We start from the raw sequence: 17,930 nt of genomic DNA, 5'->3' as shown, positions 1-17,930 counted from the left end.
TGTCCTTTCCTTATTGCTGTCGAGTCACTAACACAGTTTCTTTAGGGTTGATTGGAAAAAAGGAAGTTGAATTAGGATTTCTATTCAGGTTTAAAGGTAATATTGTAAATTCTTCCTCTTCTTCTTTCCCTGGCCTATGTCTCTGTCTTCATGGAATGGGCATTTTAATTATTGGATTTGGCAGTATTGGTGATGGAGGGCGGCCGAAGCCCCTCCTGTACGCTCCCCCCCGCCCCCCCCGCCCCCCCCCCCCCCCCCCCCGCCTTCCACCTACCCTCCCCCTCTAGAAATGGAATTTGTGCACCCCATCTATGTGCATCTAGTGCTATCCCATGGGAAAGTGTCCAGACATTTTATAGATGTTTGTGAATTGTGAGACTGATGCAGGGTGTGTGTACCAGCCCAGTATTTGCCTCGTCAGATGCGGGGGAAACTGCCTGGAAACCACATCCAAGCTAGCTGGCACCACAAGCTTTTGTTGTTAATCTGTCAGGTTCATTCAGTGTGGGACCGGCATTCCTCCCTGAATGCAAGAAGTGGCGTGTTAATGCCTGCAACTATTCAGATGGATCAATATTCTATATTTGTTACTGGACGATTTAGTGTTACTGGTACACCTCCCTAATATCCTGTGGTGGCGCCTTGCAAGCATGCAGAACTGCCACAACACGATGTGGCATAGACATGACTAATGTCTGAAGTAGTGTTGAAGGAAATGGCAGGGATTTCCATAAACTGAAAGAGTACAAGGGGGTGAAGATCTCTTGTGAATAGCATGTTGCAAGGCATCCTAGATATGCTCAATAATGTTCATTTCCAGGGAGTTTGGTGGCCAGCAGAAGTGTTTAAACTCAGAGTATTCCTGGAGCCACTCTCTAGTAATTCTGGACGTGTGGGGTGTCACATTGTCCTGCTTGAATTGCCTAAGTGTGTCAGAATGCACAATGGACATGAATGGATGCAGGTGATCAGACAATGCTTAATGTGTCTCCTGTCACAGTCGTATTTAGACCCATCAGGGGACACCTATAACTCCAGCTGCACATGCCCCACACCTTTACCGAGCCTCCACCAGCTTCAGTAGTCCCCTGCTGACATGCAGGGTCCATGGATTCGTGAGGTTGTCTCCATACCCATACGTGTCCATCCACTCAGTATGTTTTGAAATCGGACTCGTCTGACCATGCACCATGTTTCCAGGCATCGACAGTCCAATGTTGGTGTTGACAGCCCCAGGTGAGGTGTAAAGCTTTGCATCATGCAGTCATCGAGGGTACACAATTGGGTCTTCGGCTCTGAAAGCACGTATCGATGATGTTTCGTTGAATGGTTCGCACACTAACACTTGTTGATGGCCCAGCATTTAAATTTGCTGCAATTTGCAGAAGTGTTGCACTTCTGTCACGTTAAATGATTCTCTTCAATCGTCATCAGTCGCGTTCTTACAGGATCTTTTTCCAGCGACAGTGATGTTGGAGATTTGATGCTTTACTGGATGCCTGGTATTCACAGCACACTCATGGAATGGTCATATGGGAAAATACCCATTTCATCGCTACCTCAGAGATTCTGTGTCCCATCACTTCTGCGCCGACTATGACACCACGTTCAAACTCATTTAAATCTTGATAACTTGCCATTGCAGCAGAAGTGACCGATCTAACAACTGCGCCATATGCTTTTTGTCTTATATAAGCATTGCTGACCGCAGTGGTGTATTCTGCCTGTTTACATCTCTCTGTATTTGAATACGCATGCCCATACCAGTTTTTTTGGCAGTCCAATATATTAATACTGGATCTGTAGCTCTGCTAGATTTTTTGGTTGTGGGTTGTTCAGATTGCTGGGAAGAATAGGTACCTTGCTACAGTTGGCGCTGATTGTTGATTAGCAGGGGAGCAGGTTTGTGGAGCCAGGTGGATGTCAGACAGTAAGTTTTTGAAAAAAAAACAGCATTTACATAGGTAGAGTCATTTATTCTGTACAAAAAGTGCAGCAGTCATATTGTTGCTGGGTGTTAGTCAGTACCCTGCCAGTCAACGAACTGTGCTTGTATCAGTAAGCGGCCACGTAATGTCCAGTGCGTGATATCACCCATTAAGCAGGTGGAAGCTGAAGTGAAGGTGCTGTTAGCACACCAGCGGTGTAGCACTATCTCAGGCCCCAGACAGGCAGTTGCCATACCACTGTGACTGACTCCACAGATATACATCCAAAAGTCAGTAGATATAGGCCAGCAGATGGTCTGCCGGCTGAAAGGCACCAGTTCCACTCCTAGCAGCGTTGAGTGTAGGTGCAGCTAGTGAAGGCAGTGCCTTTACCAGCAGTTATATGACCCATATCAGGGTGACAACCAATGTGGAATACCTCTTGTAGCTGGCTGCAGGTCGTGACACACTACATAGCTGAAATGGGCATCCTTATGGTGGTTTGACCGACCACCGAGTTGTCAAGCCATCACTTCCATTGCATAGACCAAGCAAATGGCTTGGTGCCAGGCGTGAAGATGTGTTATTCGCCTCACTGTTCCAACAGTCTGCTTCTGTACTTCCACAATGTCGATAATGTTACGGCTTGGCAGCAGGTGTGGAGGTTAGATGTGTAGTATTTCGTCCATCGTGAGGCATGAGCAGTGATTCTTGTCAGGCTCTTGTAGCTTCCTGCAAAATTATCCCCTTCTGGCTTCTCTTTGTCCCATCTCTAAGTCTTCTTGTGTCAGCTTGTTGTGACATTTCTCACTAACTTGGCTGCAGGTTTTCACATGCCAAGTAAAGAAAGTTGTGATACAACATGCCTCCCCTCTTCAAAAGATATGGTCTGCTGGATTGCAGACTGGCAATATCTCTGAAAATAAATTGTTAACCTACACTTCTTTATTTTATTATTTTTTATTTTATTTTTTACTTACGTGCGTGACAGATTTTCCTTATACTAACTCATCTTCAACTATGATGTTCATTAGTTGTATATCAATAAATAACTGCTTCCTAATAGTGACCTACTTGGCTGGTATTTTGTGTACATGGAGTTCAGGTGGGTGGACAGTTCAGTCTTAAATAGTTACAGGCCACATAGACAAGAGTCAAAACCAAAATTATACCTGAGGCCGAAACATGTACTACCACGACTCTGGTGAAAATCGCTACTATATTGCTTTATTTACTGTAGCATCTGCTCTGCACAATTTGGCCTTCCTGTGTTGCTATTAACTCGCTGAGCTTGCCTTACTTTCCCACATAGCCATTACATAACAAATGAAGAGAACAAACAAATAAGATGATATTGCTGAACTCTCTCTCTCTCTCTCTCTCTCTCTCTCTCTCTCTCTCTCTCTCTCTCTCTCTCTCTCCCCCTCTCCCCCCACCCCCCCCCCCTTCTTGATGTTTTAGTACATTCCTCAATATGTTGTCTTTGCAACCAAGATTTGCCTTGAGTTTTCCCAGAAAATTCATCCATAAACTGTCCTGACACATAACCCACACATGATACTGCCAACCCCCGTTAAGACAGTCTCGCGTATGACCCGCTTCAGTATTGATTACAGGTTGAATCCTTTCTGCAATACTGCTTTTCCTCATACCTTGCAGTACTCCACCATGGAAATTGAGCCTTGCTGATTTTGAATGCAGTGTAACTAATTTGCCCTATGCAAGAGACAAACCTTGCAGCAGCTCATCATCAACGGTTTCCCCTAAGTTCTACCCTGTGTTGTACATGGCCAACTAAAGCATGATGCTTTCTCATATCCGTTCCCTCGTTTTAGGGAGTGCCACAGTCACCAGTGGCAATAAATTGGATGCCCCTCTTTAGATTCAATGTGTGTCCTGTACTGCCTATTTACCCACATTTGCAACATAATTAATATTATCAATAGCCACTGCATCCTTCGCAGTATTGACTATGAAATTCGTCATCTGTAGCTACACTTTTCATGAGATAAGGATCATTGGCACATGTATTTCCCTGTACATATCCATTTGAGAAAACACCTGCCATGGCTCCACTGCCTGCATGGAGCACTCATCTGCTTCTAGAGGGTAGACACCAATGCGCCTAAATCAGTATCGCCCATGTTGTTATTGGCATGCTCCTGCATCTTGGTACAGTGCAAATTTACTCCATCTGCAACATCAGCAGATTTAGACTGCAAATTCATGCCAGGTAGTAGAGCTGCTAACCCACATTATTTTCTTTGACTTCTACAATTTCACTGTCATCTGAATCCAATACAATCCTAAGTGCATATACTACCATTATTTAATTTCTCCCCGTATTATGCCTGAACCAACCTCCTCATACATTAGCAATCTGCTTCCCACAGTTAACCAGCCTTGCTTCATTATTTTTCCATACCCTGTCTGTAAAACTCTTGGTAGGATTAACTAAGACAACAGTAGTTGAAACTAGTGTGGGGGCAACTAAATTTGATGACGCTCTGTCCTCTTTTACAGCATTTAACTTGCTATGGAAATTTCATTACCTCCTCTGGACTGAGCTATTTGTTCCATCAGAGATTCAGTCACTTCCTGAGTGGTAACTCCTCACATCTTAGACCTTTAGTTAATACACAAAAAGCAATAGGAGAAACAAAATGATAGGATCGTGATAAGGGCACTTAAATGTAACACTATACTAACACTTTTTGCTAACTTCAGTTTCTGTGCCCGAGTGGTTGCTTATGATTAACACCGTATACAGTCACGGGTTCAATTCCCAGTCGGGTTAGGGATTTTCTCTGCCCGGGGACTGGGTGTTTGTGTTGTCCTCATCATTCATGAAAGTGGCTACATTGGACTCGGTAAAGATTGGGGACTTTGTACGGGTGCTGATGACCGTGCAGTTGAGTGCCCCACAAACCAATCACCACCACCACCTTATACAGTTCAGAATAAACTACAGTTGATGACTTAGCCACACTCCTTGGTTTTCAATAAATTACATTACCCATACCAACTGGATACAAACTAACATATGCTCCTTTCAAAATTCGCCTCATACACCTTCAAATTGTAGTCAGACTTTTTGGGCACAAATTTAACCCAAAACCCAGAATTGAAAATCTGGTAGCAGACTAGCTGATTTAGCTTTGAAAGTATAGCCCAAAACATTTACTACATTCACCCCAGTGTGTTCTTGATGTTGTACATTGCTGCTGTCACCGTTGTCCCAAGTCCAGTTGGCCACTTCTGCCTGTAGTTGACAGCATTCGGCCAATTATGAAGCCATTTGCAGTGGGTCCACTGGTCACTTTAGAAATAGTTATATCAGAGTGTCAATATGGCGGGTGAGATTAGGTACCCTGCTGCAGGTAACAGTGTCATTGAGAGTGTATTAGCAGCGCGGCAGGTTCATGGAGCCAGGTGGATATTCAACAGTAAGTCACAGAAACAGCAGGTATGTACATTCATTTATTCTGTGCAAGAATTACAGCAATCGTAGTGTTGATGGTCAAATATCCTGACATTTGCCCCCAGACGCAGTTTGGTTTTGGTCAGGGAAGTGTGTTCAGCTCAGCAAGGTGCCTCGTGTAACAACAAGCGTGTAAGGGCACCCTGTCAAGCAGGCAGTGAAACTACGTTGCCAGCACACCATCGATGAAGTGCTGCACTGAGCCTCAGGCAGGTGGTCTGTACTCTGCTGTGACAAACTCCGCAGAAGCTGGTCATGTTGGCTGTTATAGATGTGTAGCTCAGAGCAGAAAACTTGAGCACGCAGTACTGAATCAGGACCCCATTGCAGTATGTGGTAATAATGATCCACAGGGGCAAGTCTGCAGTGGCAGTGTGTGCTGCACTGGTCAGGCACTGACTCAACATTTAATGACTCCCAGGCATGAACTGTGGATCACTAGGTACTTATCCTGAAGTTGATAGAAGTTGGCCAGAAGGTGTTCCTGTAATTAAGTACTATACAGAGATGTACATATATCCTCCACCTCAATGTATTAGAGTGCATGGATTATTTTTGCTCTCCTTTTGTATGAAACAAAGGATGTACTGTAGAGTTCTACTTACTTTCCACTCCTCCTGTCTCGATACATGCCACAACACAAGGTTTATGTCTTTGAGTTAACCTTCAATAATAATCTTATTTTTTAAATAAATGATGTACTGTTTATTGAATATGTATCTTAAATATCACTAATTGTCTGTGAAAGTTTGTCATATGTTGCAGCTGCCTAATTCTGCTGGAAATCGTAAGTTCAGTGATGTAACGATTAGACGCCATCAGCGCATATCATATGCATATTTGCATCCTTTCTTGTAGAACCTACAGTCTAAATCATTTGTTATGTGAAGTCTAATTATTCTAGCCATGCACTGCCAGCTATTTTATCACAGTTTGCTACATTTTGATACGGCCAATTATCACCCAAGTTATCTCTCTTCTGCAGAAATCCCTGCACCTTGTTTCATCAGTGGGAAGAAGAATAATATTAACACGTGCAGCCAGCTACAGTGGGAGCTCATTAAAGTCATACCTTAATTGAGAACTGAATAGAATAATTTTCACTCCAGCTGCAGCTCTTGTGATCCCCCCTCCCCAGAACAACAGTATTCTGAGGCACTATGCAGCCTTGCATTCCATTTTGTTCGGACAACACACAAAATTCTTCATGGGGAAATATCACAGTCACCAGCTGGAAGGAACCAGTTTGGCTACCTGTGACATCAGGCATAGGTGCAGCCAGTAGATTCGCAGGTAGCGAATGCGGTGGTGTCTGGTAGCAGCAGTGGCGGAGGGAACTTTTCATACCACTGTCACTTAACTCCCTTTCCTGTGTGTCACAAATGGTTCATTGGAACAACAAATGCCACTGTGAAGGCTTGAACCTTTATGATTTTATGTCCATACTTCCCCCCAAGATATCTGTAGGAGGAAGAAAAGTATTGTTCTCTCTTCTAAGATCACTTGCTCTCATAAGTTGATCAGTAAATCACACCATGGGGCAGAACACACCCCTCTTGCACTGTCTGCCAATGGATTTCACCATCTCCATGACACTTTCGTGCTTATTAAATGAACCTGTAATGAAACTAGCTGCCCTTCTTTGGATCTCATCTGTTTCCTCTATCAATCGTATCTGATACAGATCACATACTAATAGCAATATTAAAGTTTTGGTCAAACAAGGCTTTCGTAAGCTACCTTCTTTATTGGCGCACTAAATTTCCTGAAGATTCTTCCAATGAATCTGTCTAGAATTTGCATTTCCTGCAATTAGTTTTATGTGGTTGTTTCTGTTAAAATTTTTCTAGAATCACACTTCTAAATATTTTGCGAAAGTAACTGTTTACAGTGATTGTTTTGCAATCATGTAATTATAAAGTGATTGATCTTTCTGCTTATTTATGCACAGTACATTATATTTGTTTATGCACCCCTGTACCAAGCATTGGTCCTGTGCTGGTCTTTCTGCTATTTGCTACACTTTCTAGTGTTGAGACTTCTCTGTATACAAGAGCATTGTTCTCAAAAAGCCTTATTGAACTAACATTGCCTATTACACCATTTACACTGAAGTATCAAAGAAACTGGTATAGGCATGCATATCCAGACACACGGATATGTAAACAAGCAGAATAAGGCACTGCGATCGGCAATGTTCATATAAGACATCAAGTGTCTGGCGCAGTTGTGAGATCAGTTCCTGCTGCTACAGTGCAGGTTATCAAGATTTAAGTGAGTTTACACGTGGTGTTACAGCCAGTACACGAGTGATGGCACACAGTGTCTGCGAGGTAGCAATGAAGTGGAGATTTTCCCACATGACCATTTCACGGGTGTACTGTGAATAACAGGAATCCAGTAAAACATCAAATCTTCGACATCGCTGCAGTTGGAAAAAGGTGCTGGAAGAATGGGACCAATGAAGACTGAAGAAAATCGTTCAACATGACAGATTTACAACCCTTCCACAAATTGCTGCAAATTTCAGTGCTGGGCCATCAACGTGTCAGCATGCGAACCATTCAATGAAACGTCATCGATACGGGCTTTCAGAGCTGAAGGCCCCCCTCCTGTGCCCTTGATGGCTGCACGACACAAAGCTTTATGTCTCACCTGGGCCTGTCAACACCGACATTGGACTGTTGATGACTGAAAACATGTTGTGTGGTCAGAGGAGTCTCATTTCAAAACATATAGAGTGGGTGTGGAGTGGGTATGGAGACAATCTCATGAATCCATCGACCCTGCATGTCAGCGGAGGCTGTTCAAGATTGAAGATACAACTCTGACATGTGACACATATGTAAGCATCCTTTCTGACCACCTGCATCCATTCATGTCCATTGTGCCTTCCAACGGACTTGGGCAATTCCAGCAGGATAATGCAACACCCCACACATCCAGAATTGCTACAGAGTGGCTCCAGGAACACTCTTCTGAGTTTAAACACTTCTGCTGGCCACCAAAATCCCCAAACATGAATATTATTTAGCATATCTGGGATGTCTTGCAACGTGCTGTTCGGATCGGAAGACATCTCCATCCCCTCAAACTCTTGCGGATTTATCGACAGCCTTGCAGGGTTCATGGTATCAATTCTCTCCAGAACTACTTCAGACAGAACTGGGGACCTAGAAACAACAGAGAGTCTTAGACTCGCCCTTTCCTTCAGTGGTTCACAACTCCACAACAGCAGTCCACCCACCTCACCATCGCCCCACACCGAGCCCAGGGTTATTGCGTGATTTGGCCCCCAGTGGAAAAAAATGTATTCATTTTTCAACATAATGTCATTTCAGCTCTATACACTTTCCCCAGAGATGTTAAATGGGTTAGATACCCTTTTTATAATAAGAACTACCTAATTCCTCAAAATAACCATTAACTGCTGACATCACATCTTTGTTGGAAAATCTTCGACCATACTAAACAATGTGGCATATTTTTTCCTTTTTTGCAAGTTTGGGAACGGAAAATGATCCGAAGGGGCTAAATGTGGCGAATAGGGTGCATGAGATTGCAATTCAGACTTTAATTCATTAATTTTGGCCACTGCAATACCGTGCTTGCGAGCTGGTGCATTGTCCTGAAGAAACGACGCTTTTTTCTTGGCCAAATGCGGCCTTTTTTGCTTGATTTCTTGGCCCAAATGTTGCCGTAACTTCGCATGATACTCGCCATTGATAGTTTTTCCTTTTTCGAGGTAGTCAATGAAAATTATCCCATGTGCATTAAAAAAAAAAAATGACGCCATGACCTTGCCCGCAGGTGACGCGGTCTTCGCCTTCTTTGGAGTCAGTTCTCCAATTTGTGTCCATTGTTTTGATTGTTCTTTTGTCTCGGGAGTGAAATGGTGGACTCAGGTTTCATCCATGGATGTGAAACAGCACAAAAAAATCAGCTTTGTTGCTGCAAAACTTCACGAAACACTCAACTGAAACATCTTCACGACACTGTTGTTGCTCGAGTGTGAGGAAACGCGGCACAAACCTTGCACACAGTTTTCTCATGTTCATAATATTCAATGTACTGCACTTCTTGAAATGCCTACTTTGTCTGCTGGCTTGCACTCTTTCAGTCGACTCTCATCCAGTACTGCTTTGTAGGTTTTCTTCACCATTTTGGGAGTAATGACCTCATTTGGTCGATCACTGTGATGCTAGTCTTGGCAGCTTATATGGCCTCATTTAAACCCAACTACACAATATTTTACTGTTGCCAACGAAGGAGCAGACTGCCCCAAAGTAGAATGTAGCTCAACTTTAATTTTGGTTGACACTGAGGCCTTTCACAAGTTCATTCACAATGTTCACTATCGATGGCTGCCAAACAAATACTAAACAATGTGGCATCTTCAAACATGAAACATATGCTTCGTAGATCATATACTTTCTAATCGAGAGATATTTTTCAAGAACTATCATCTCTGCCAGGCCGGGTACTTATGGGAGCACCCTCGTACTCAAGAGGTTTAAGGAAAGTAATTACACTCCCATCTGGACTACCATATACACAAACATTATTTATTTTTAGGTCAGTCACTTCTGTAGAAGTAGTTTCAAAATCGAGCTCTTTCCCTTATTTGTCAGTGAACTTTAAGGAATGGTGTTTGAAGCCTTTTCTTACGTATATTCATACTTCTCCACAAGTAGAGATTACCGTGCAGAAAACTGATGCTATTCACTAACATACATAACTGATATGTCTCTTATTTCCATGATAACAGAATTTCCACCTTGCTAATTTTATTTGATAATGACTGCACATTTCAGTGAAACAGAATGAATTTTGCTGTTTGCTTATTTACTTGGTTTCTTTGTGATAGTGCTACCCATTTTTTGACTTGTTGCTCATGATTAAAAGTAAGCCGAAAATGAGGAGCAGTGACAAGTAAGAGTAAGGAACCAATTGGAGATAACAGGTAGTAAACTTGGATGCAAAACTTAAGAATGAAAGGATCGCATGGCAAGTCACTGCCAGTCTAAAGTAACTGAAAGAAATGCATGATGAGACAAACAGAAATGACACTTATATTCAAAGACAATACTTACACTTAAAGTTGAGCATAATTCTTAATAGTGTGTGATCACCATGAACGCCAATGCATGCTCTGCAATGTGCTTCCACATTTTCATGTGGTACAGCTTTCCATACCTCCAACAGAGTGCCTGACAGCTGCTGCATGTCTGTTGGTGCACATGAATGTACTGCAATAAGTCTCCCCAACACCTGCTACATGAGCTCAGTGGGATTTACGTCAGGATTGGGCATGCCATTCCATTCACAGAATATCTTCTCGCTTCAAGAGCTCTTCCACATGCACTCTGTGACATAGTTATGCGTTGTCATCCATAAAAAATGAAGTCGGAGCCGAATGCACCCCTGAAAACGTTGACTGGTAGATGTACTGTGTGTTCATAGACTTGCAGACCAGTGCACACACACAACATAATGCCGTCCCACATCCCAACACTTGATGACAAAAACGGACATGTTCAACAATGCTGGACGCATCTTCACATGGCAAAATGTGGGAACACGTAATGCGCTCGGGAACATAGTTTGAACATCATCATTTTGGTGGTCTAGGTGTTATATTGTGGGGAGTCATAATGTTGCATGGGCATACTGATCTCCAAATCTTTGAACATGGTCAACTCACTGAAGAACATTGTTGTGACACTGTACTCATTCCCCATGATAATCTTTTTCAGGGATGCGTTCCTCTGTACGGACAAGAGTGGGCGACCACGTAGAACAGCGTGCATTGAAGGGTTATTGGCATGGGAGGATATTCAACATATGGACTGGCCTGCCCATTCCTCCATCTTAATTTCCATAAAGCATGTGTGGGATGTGTCAGGGAGATGTATTTCAGTGCATCAACAACCATCCAGCAGTTGTCAGCCACACTGCTGAACAAATGGAATGCCCTACCACAAGAGCTCATCACCACAGGGGCAGGATGGGAGCACATTGTACAGTATGCATTGCTGTTCATGGTGATCACATATGGTATTAAGAACCATGTCCTGTTTGTTTTGTCCAGGGGACTTTCGTAAATTGTGGATACATCAGTGTAATTTCAATTTGTCTCATTGCTTATGTTTTTTGGTTATTTTCCATCTATATTGTAGTAATTCTTTACACGCATGAGCCAAGTTTCATTAAGTTACGTTGCTTGCCAGTGGCACAGCAACAAAAGTTACTTTTGTCCTTAACTTTTGCACACCACAGTACTTTAGCTTTTATATCTGTCCAATATGTTCTGTTGGTGGTTCCCACACATTTGAGATTTTTGTTTCTTTGTATTTCAGCTACAACCAGTCTTACCGAGAGCATTGTGGATAAATGGGAAGCTATAGTGAATGAAAAAATAAGACTAGCATTGCCTGTCACAGTCAAAGTATACAGTAAGGGTGATCCATGGTTGGATGAGGTATGTAAGGTTTGAAACAATGACATAAAAAATTAAGAATCATACAAATTTTAAGTTTTTTCAGTGTGTGTTTTTCCAGAGCAGAGCAGGAATGTAAAATCAATAAACTAGAGGTATGTTTCTTTTGCATTAATGCTAGACGGGAATAAAGTATAGCCGGCCGGGGTAGCCGAGCGGTTCTAGGCGCTACAGTCTTGAACCGCACGCCGCTGCGGTCGCAGGTTCGAATCCTGCCTCAGGCATGGATGTGTGTGATGTCCTTAGGTTAGGTAGGTTTAAGTAGTTCTAAGTTCTAGGGGACTGATGACCTCAGATGTTAAGTCCCACAGTGCTCAGAGCCATTTGAACCAATAAAGTATTATTGTTCTTTTGTACGGACTGGAAAACTAGCACAAATAGGACAACCTTCTGGCATTGCTCTTATCCTCTGCACTGGTCCAGCTATTTTTCTTGTATACCACAATGACTTGCCATTAAATGTGACACACCAGTACAAATAACATAACTATACACTGGAAATAACAAAAATATTTGGCAGCGGGCACTTGTTCTCTTGATGTATTTGTGTTTTCCATTCACATTTTGAGTCTTATCAGAATGATCAACCTGCATACCTTTGTGTACACAGATATTAGTGCAGTCTTATTGGCACAGGCATTAGAGTAGTATGAAAGAGACTAAGAGATATTAATACTGTCGTGTTGTAACTACACTAAAGTTCAGATCCAAAAGCAGGGTTATCAGTGAAGTACAACACTTAGAATTGAAAGCATACAATCACAAGCATACAGCTAAAACAGAACTGACCTCCTGGACAGTGTGTGCAGCTGCTTATACAGACATACAATTTTCCAGAATGTAGGTATTTATACAAGCATTGAATATTCCAGAAGATTTTTCAAGAAACTTCCATAACTCAACAACAAATAATTGCTAGTGGGTGTGTTTGAACCAGACACGTGTGCGAGGAAACAATGCTAACCACTACACATGCTTCTGAAGTTCTTATTGGAGCCAACTACATCACTCTGCATCTCAGTCTTGCCAACAGTCCTCTGTAAGATGGTGCTGGTGGAACATTATGTTCTGGTCATGTTCTTACATTCTCTTCACTATGATGTGAATCATAGGCAGCTACTCCCATTGAGGCTTCGCAATTATTGAGTCAGTCATCTGTTTTTGTGAATGTCCAATCATTGTTCTATATTTCTGCACTATAGTTGGGCTTCTTACATAGGAAACTGACAGTATATTCATGCTTTTGTGTTCCCGATGAAGGGTTATAATCCTCAATCTCATATGTGACATCTGATGGAGACAAAGGAGACAATACAGCGTGAAGTAACACTTGGTAACTTTCTGCACAGGTGTAAAAGTCCACACCAGGTCTCTTGGACTGTATCTCCTTGTCCTGGGCATTAAAGGTCCGTATATGAGCTGTTTGTCTTGTTTCTTTGGTCCTGGTGATGGTTTTTCCTGTCATCGTCCTGAGTATCATCAGATTTAAATGGGAACAGTGTATTCATTGTTGTTTTGGCCTCATAACCATGGAGTAGAAAGAATGCTGTGAAGCCTGTTGTGTTCTAATTCACTGTGTTGTATGCGAATGTCATGATGGGCAGTATTGTATCCAAATCTCATGTCAGTATAAACATAGATAGAGAGCGTATCTGCCAATGTCTTAAAGTTTTCTGTGAGGCCATTCTTTTGTGGATGGTAAATAGTTTCCATTCTGGGATGCTGTCGCAATATGAAATTGTCTCAGATACTAGTTTCGGCTGGAAAGCTTTTCCATGATCAGAGATCTTCACCTAGGGTGCTGTGTGCTTCAAAATTTTGTGTCCTGTGAGGAAAAAAAGGAAATTTGCAATTTCTGGAGTTTCAGCATTTACCACAGCTTTATTGACAGTGTAGCTGGTGAAGTACGCAGTGCACACTTTTGTCCATAGAGTCCTATTTCTCAATGTTCTGAACCTCCCTAAGATGTAGATTGCAGCTGAGTGGAATGGTGCTGCTGGAGGCAGGATTAGTACCAAATGATTCGGAGTTAATAGACACAGGCATTCCTTACATTGGCTCACATGATGTTTAACGGACGAGGAGAGATATGGCCAGTGCTGCCCGCATCTGATTCTGTCTGCAGTCTTCATGAATCCCGGGAGACCAGATCTTGGATCATCTTGGGAATACTTTGTGAAAGCTGGCTGCAGATGAGCTGGAATGATGAACAACCATTTCCGCCCCTTCGTATCATGATTCCTCTTACATAATATTCCATTTATTAATTGGATTCCTCCTGTGGTTGGTTCCTTTCTTCAGGTTTTCATGGTTTTCAGCAGTACTGGATTTCACCTCTGTTCAGCAGCCATGTCATTTAATCCAGCGATGACTGAGATTTCATCCACATTGCTTTGGTTCAACCAATGGAGTGTCGTATTTGGACCCACTTTCATATGTCATTGTGACTATGTACAGGGAGCAGCAAAATAATATGAACACCTGTACTTACTTTGGAGTGGTGTATTGATAAGGGGTTGGACCCACATTTGCCCATAATACAGCTGTGATTCTTGTTGGAGTACAGGCATATAATGATTATATAGTCTCCACTGGAATGTTGTGCCACTCTTCAGAATCTCTTCTAACCCCTGTAGTGACGAGGGAGGTGGAAGTCTGCTCCAGAATCTGCACTCCAGTGCTGCCCATAAGGGTTTGATAATGTTAAAAGTCCAGGGACTGTGCTGGCCAGGGAAAATGCTGCAGTTCAGTTGCATGTTCCTCGTACCACGATTGTACTGTCCTGACTGTGTGAATGGGTGCATTATAGTCTTGAAGTATGGCGTCATTGTTGGGAACAACATTTGAATCATGGGTGTACCTAAAGTGTTCACATAATCGTTGGCTGTAACACGGCCTTTGAGAGAGATGAGGAGTCCATAAAAATGACTGCTCACACCATCACACTTCCATATCCATGTATACCATTGGAATCAAGCAATCAGACTGTAGGCTTCTTTTGTCATTCTCCAGATATAATCCTAGCCCGATGTTGGAAATAATGAAAATGTTGACTCATCCAGGATTTGTGTTCCTGACACAGTTTTATGCTTCTTTGCGTTGGTTGTCATCACTAATGGTATTGGTATAGCAGCCTGTCCATGAATATTCGCTTTATGGAGGTGTTGGCGGACAATGTCAATAGATGCGGTGTCTCAAAAATGGCTATTGAGCTCTGCAGTCACTTTAGCCACTGTAGTTTAGTGTTGTTTTGACACAATTTGTGTTAGCATATGACGCTCTGCCATTTAGTTTTGATTTGCACCCACTATAATGTTTACACGATGACGTCTTTCCATGTTTTGTGTAGGCTGTCATGACTGTTGAAACAGTTGCTCCTGTAATATTCAATAAGTTAGCTGTCTTGGTTACTGATGGTCCAGCTAATTGAGCCCCACAGTCTGCTCTCTTCAGAGCTCTGTTTGGTTTTCATTGTACGTCGACCTCGACCTCTGAATGCAAATACGAAGTGTGCACTACTCGTAAAAAAACCTGAACTGATGCCTAGTCCGTACCGAACACGCACAGTCCAGTGCGACATGTGCCTTACCTGCATTGTTAACTGTCACACAGCCATCCCATTGCTACCACTGTTCACATTATTTTGCGTCTCCCTTGTACTCTTCAAGCCTTAGTGCGCATCTCGCCAGTCGGCCCGAGTCCTTCAGGCTAGTCAGCCAGCATAGAGAAGGGTGGTTTGTTAAAGCAGTGAATTGTTTGCCAAATAAATATGATTAGAATTTGTGGATGGCCCAAACAACTGCAAGGGATTCTCTCTCAGTTATAGACTAGTTCATCTCGTTCTCGAAGAGTAACTTCAGAAGCATAAGCTAATAATCTTTTCAGCACCTTCCTAAATCTGTACTAGATCGGTGCCTATCCCAGAAATGCTAGCCTTTGTGTGATGTTCCATTTCGCAATTTTCAGCAAGGTGGTGTAAGAAATTCCTGAGTGGCAAGAAAAGATATTTCTTGGGCCTCATTCCAGGAAAATTCGGCATCTTCCTGCAGTAGGTCTTGCAAGGGACATGACTTGGTACAGAACCCAATTGTGAATCACCAGTAGTACGAGCACCTTCTGAGAAAACTTCTCATGTCATAAGAGTCGTAAATTCTGTGACTGTTATTTTTCTGTGGATCAGGACGGACTTAAGTGGCATTCACTATGTGCCCCAAAGATTTTTTTCATCTTGGGTGACGAAGAGTCACTTATTTGGATTCAGGCAGAAACCTGCAGTGTGAACACATTTAAACAGGGTTTTCAGGTGGCTTAGATGTATCTCAAACGTCAAAGCCTTTGTCGCCCAGATAGCAAAGATCTTGTCCACTTAAGTTGTTGAAGCAAGTTGCCCTTCATACATTCGAAGGTGGCTGGAGTATTACACAGTTCAAATGGCATAACTTTAAACTTTAGAGGTCATCAGGAGTAATGAATTCAGTCTTCTTCTGGTCAACTTCACCAGCAGCCCCTGATGCATGTCCATAGATGAAAAATACTTTTGCTCCTTTCAAGTAGTTTATGTTGTTCTCAGTGCACTGCAATGAATAGACATATTTCTCTGGAATACTGTTCAGTCTTTATTAGCCAACACAGAAATGCCATGAGTCATACTTCTTTGTTCACCAGACCCCAGGAGAGAACCAAGGACTCTCTGAAGGTTCAGTGGTGTCATCTTGCAGCATCTTCTCCACTTCCTCATGAATTATGTATTCAGTTGGTGAGACTATATAAGCACTGGCTAACTGGTGCATGGTGTTCAGTGTTTATTCAGTGTGTTACTATGGGCACTCAATCTGTCTTCTGACGATTTTTGATTTGAAAGCATCCAAAAATTTATACACAATGACTTACCTCTCATTGATACTGTTCCTCAGTCAGGCCAGATCCTATTAGCAGTTTTGTAGTAGCTCCTCCCCTCTCCCCACCCTCTGAATTGTCTGTAGTGGTAGCAGAGCAAATTCTCTTATCAATGACACTAAGCTGCCCTTCTTGGACTGGTGCGGCTGCCCCTGCGAACGCGCCTTAAGGGATGAGTTGTGGTCATTCACGACAATTAGTAATCCAAAGTTCTCTTCGACCTCCTAAAATGCTTGTGATCATCAGTAGCATGTAGAATACTTCTGTAGGCCTGAGAAGCTTTCTGCAATCAATGAAAGCTTCACCCTGTGATTGAGCATCTGTATTAATGACAGGAACTTGTCTTGTTGACGATGCCGAGACATCGTCTTCAACACCAAACACGCGCCCCGACCAATGTTGGTTCTTTGTGCTTGTTGGAGTAGCTCCAATAATCTCGAGCTCTGATCTTCCACAGTCTAAGACTGCTTATGATGCCTACAAAAAGCTCCATCTGAAAATAATATTCTGACTAAATTCTGATAAAATGATTCGTAGGATCACAGGAGAGTTATTCTTGAAAGAAATGTTCCTATCAGCTGGATGTATTTACCATTTGTCACTTTCAGCACAGGTGCCCTTTTTTTTTTATCAAGGAACATAGTCTTTAGCTGACGTAACAGAAAAAGAAGTCCTGAAGTCGACTAGTGCCCAGACAGGTTGATCGTTGATAATGTTGATGAGACTTCCTAGCATTCTGGTGACTATTGTCCATGGAGGATTTGTAGCTGTGGCTGCCTCGCCTCTGTAGATGGCCACCTATCTAAATTTTCATTGACACACAGTCAACATGGATTTAGAGAACATTGTTCTTGTGAAACACAACTTACTCTTTATTCGCATGAAGTGTTGAATGCTATTGACAAGGGATTTCAGATCGATTCTATATTTCTGGAAGGCTTTTGACACAGTACCACACAAGCGGCTTGTAGTGAAATTGCGTGCTCATGGCAATCCTCTCAGTTATGTGACTGGATCTGTGATTTCCTGTTATAGGTGTCACAGTTTGTTGTAACTGACAGCAAGTCATCAAGTAAAACAGAAGTGATTTTTAGCGTTCCCTAAGGTAGTGTTACAGGCCCTTTGC

The 17,930-nt window shown here is 42.5% G+C and overlaps 1 protein-coding gene across 1 annotated transcript in view; it reads left to right on the top strand.

The window, feature by feature from the left end:
- Nucleotides 1-17,930, top strand: part of LOC124789357 (alanyl-tRNA editing protein Aarsd1) — an 87,927-nt gene that overhangs the window by 7,682 nt on the left and 62,315 nt on the right. Inside the window, exon 5 of the mRNA XM_047256684.1 lies at nucleotides 11,769-11,890. Within this exon, the coding sequence (XP_047112640.1) occupies nucleotides 11,769-11,890 (122 nt within the window). The remainder of the gene's footprint in view (nucleotides 1-11,768; nucleotides 11,891-17,930) is intronic.

The sequence above is a fragment of the Schistocerca piceifrons genome, chromosome 3 (assembly GCF_021461385.2).
Source record: "Schistocerca piceifrons isolate TAMUIC-IGC-003096 chromosome 3, iqSchPice1.1, whole genome shotgun sequence".
NCBI lineage: Eukaryota > Metazoa > Arthropoda > Insecta > Orthoptera > Acrididae > Schistocerca > Schistocerca piceifrons.
This window is presented reverse-complemented; position numbering and strand designations above follow the sequence as displayed.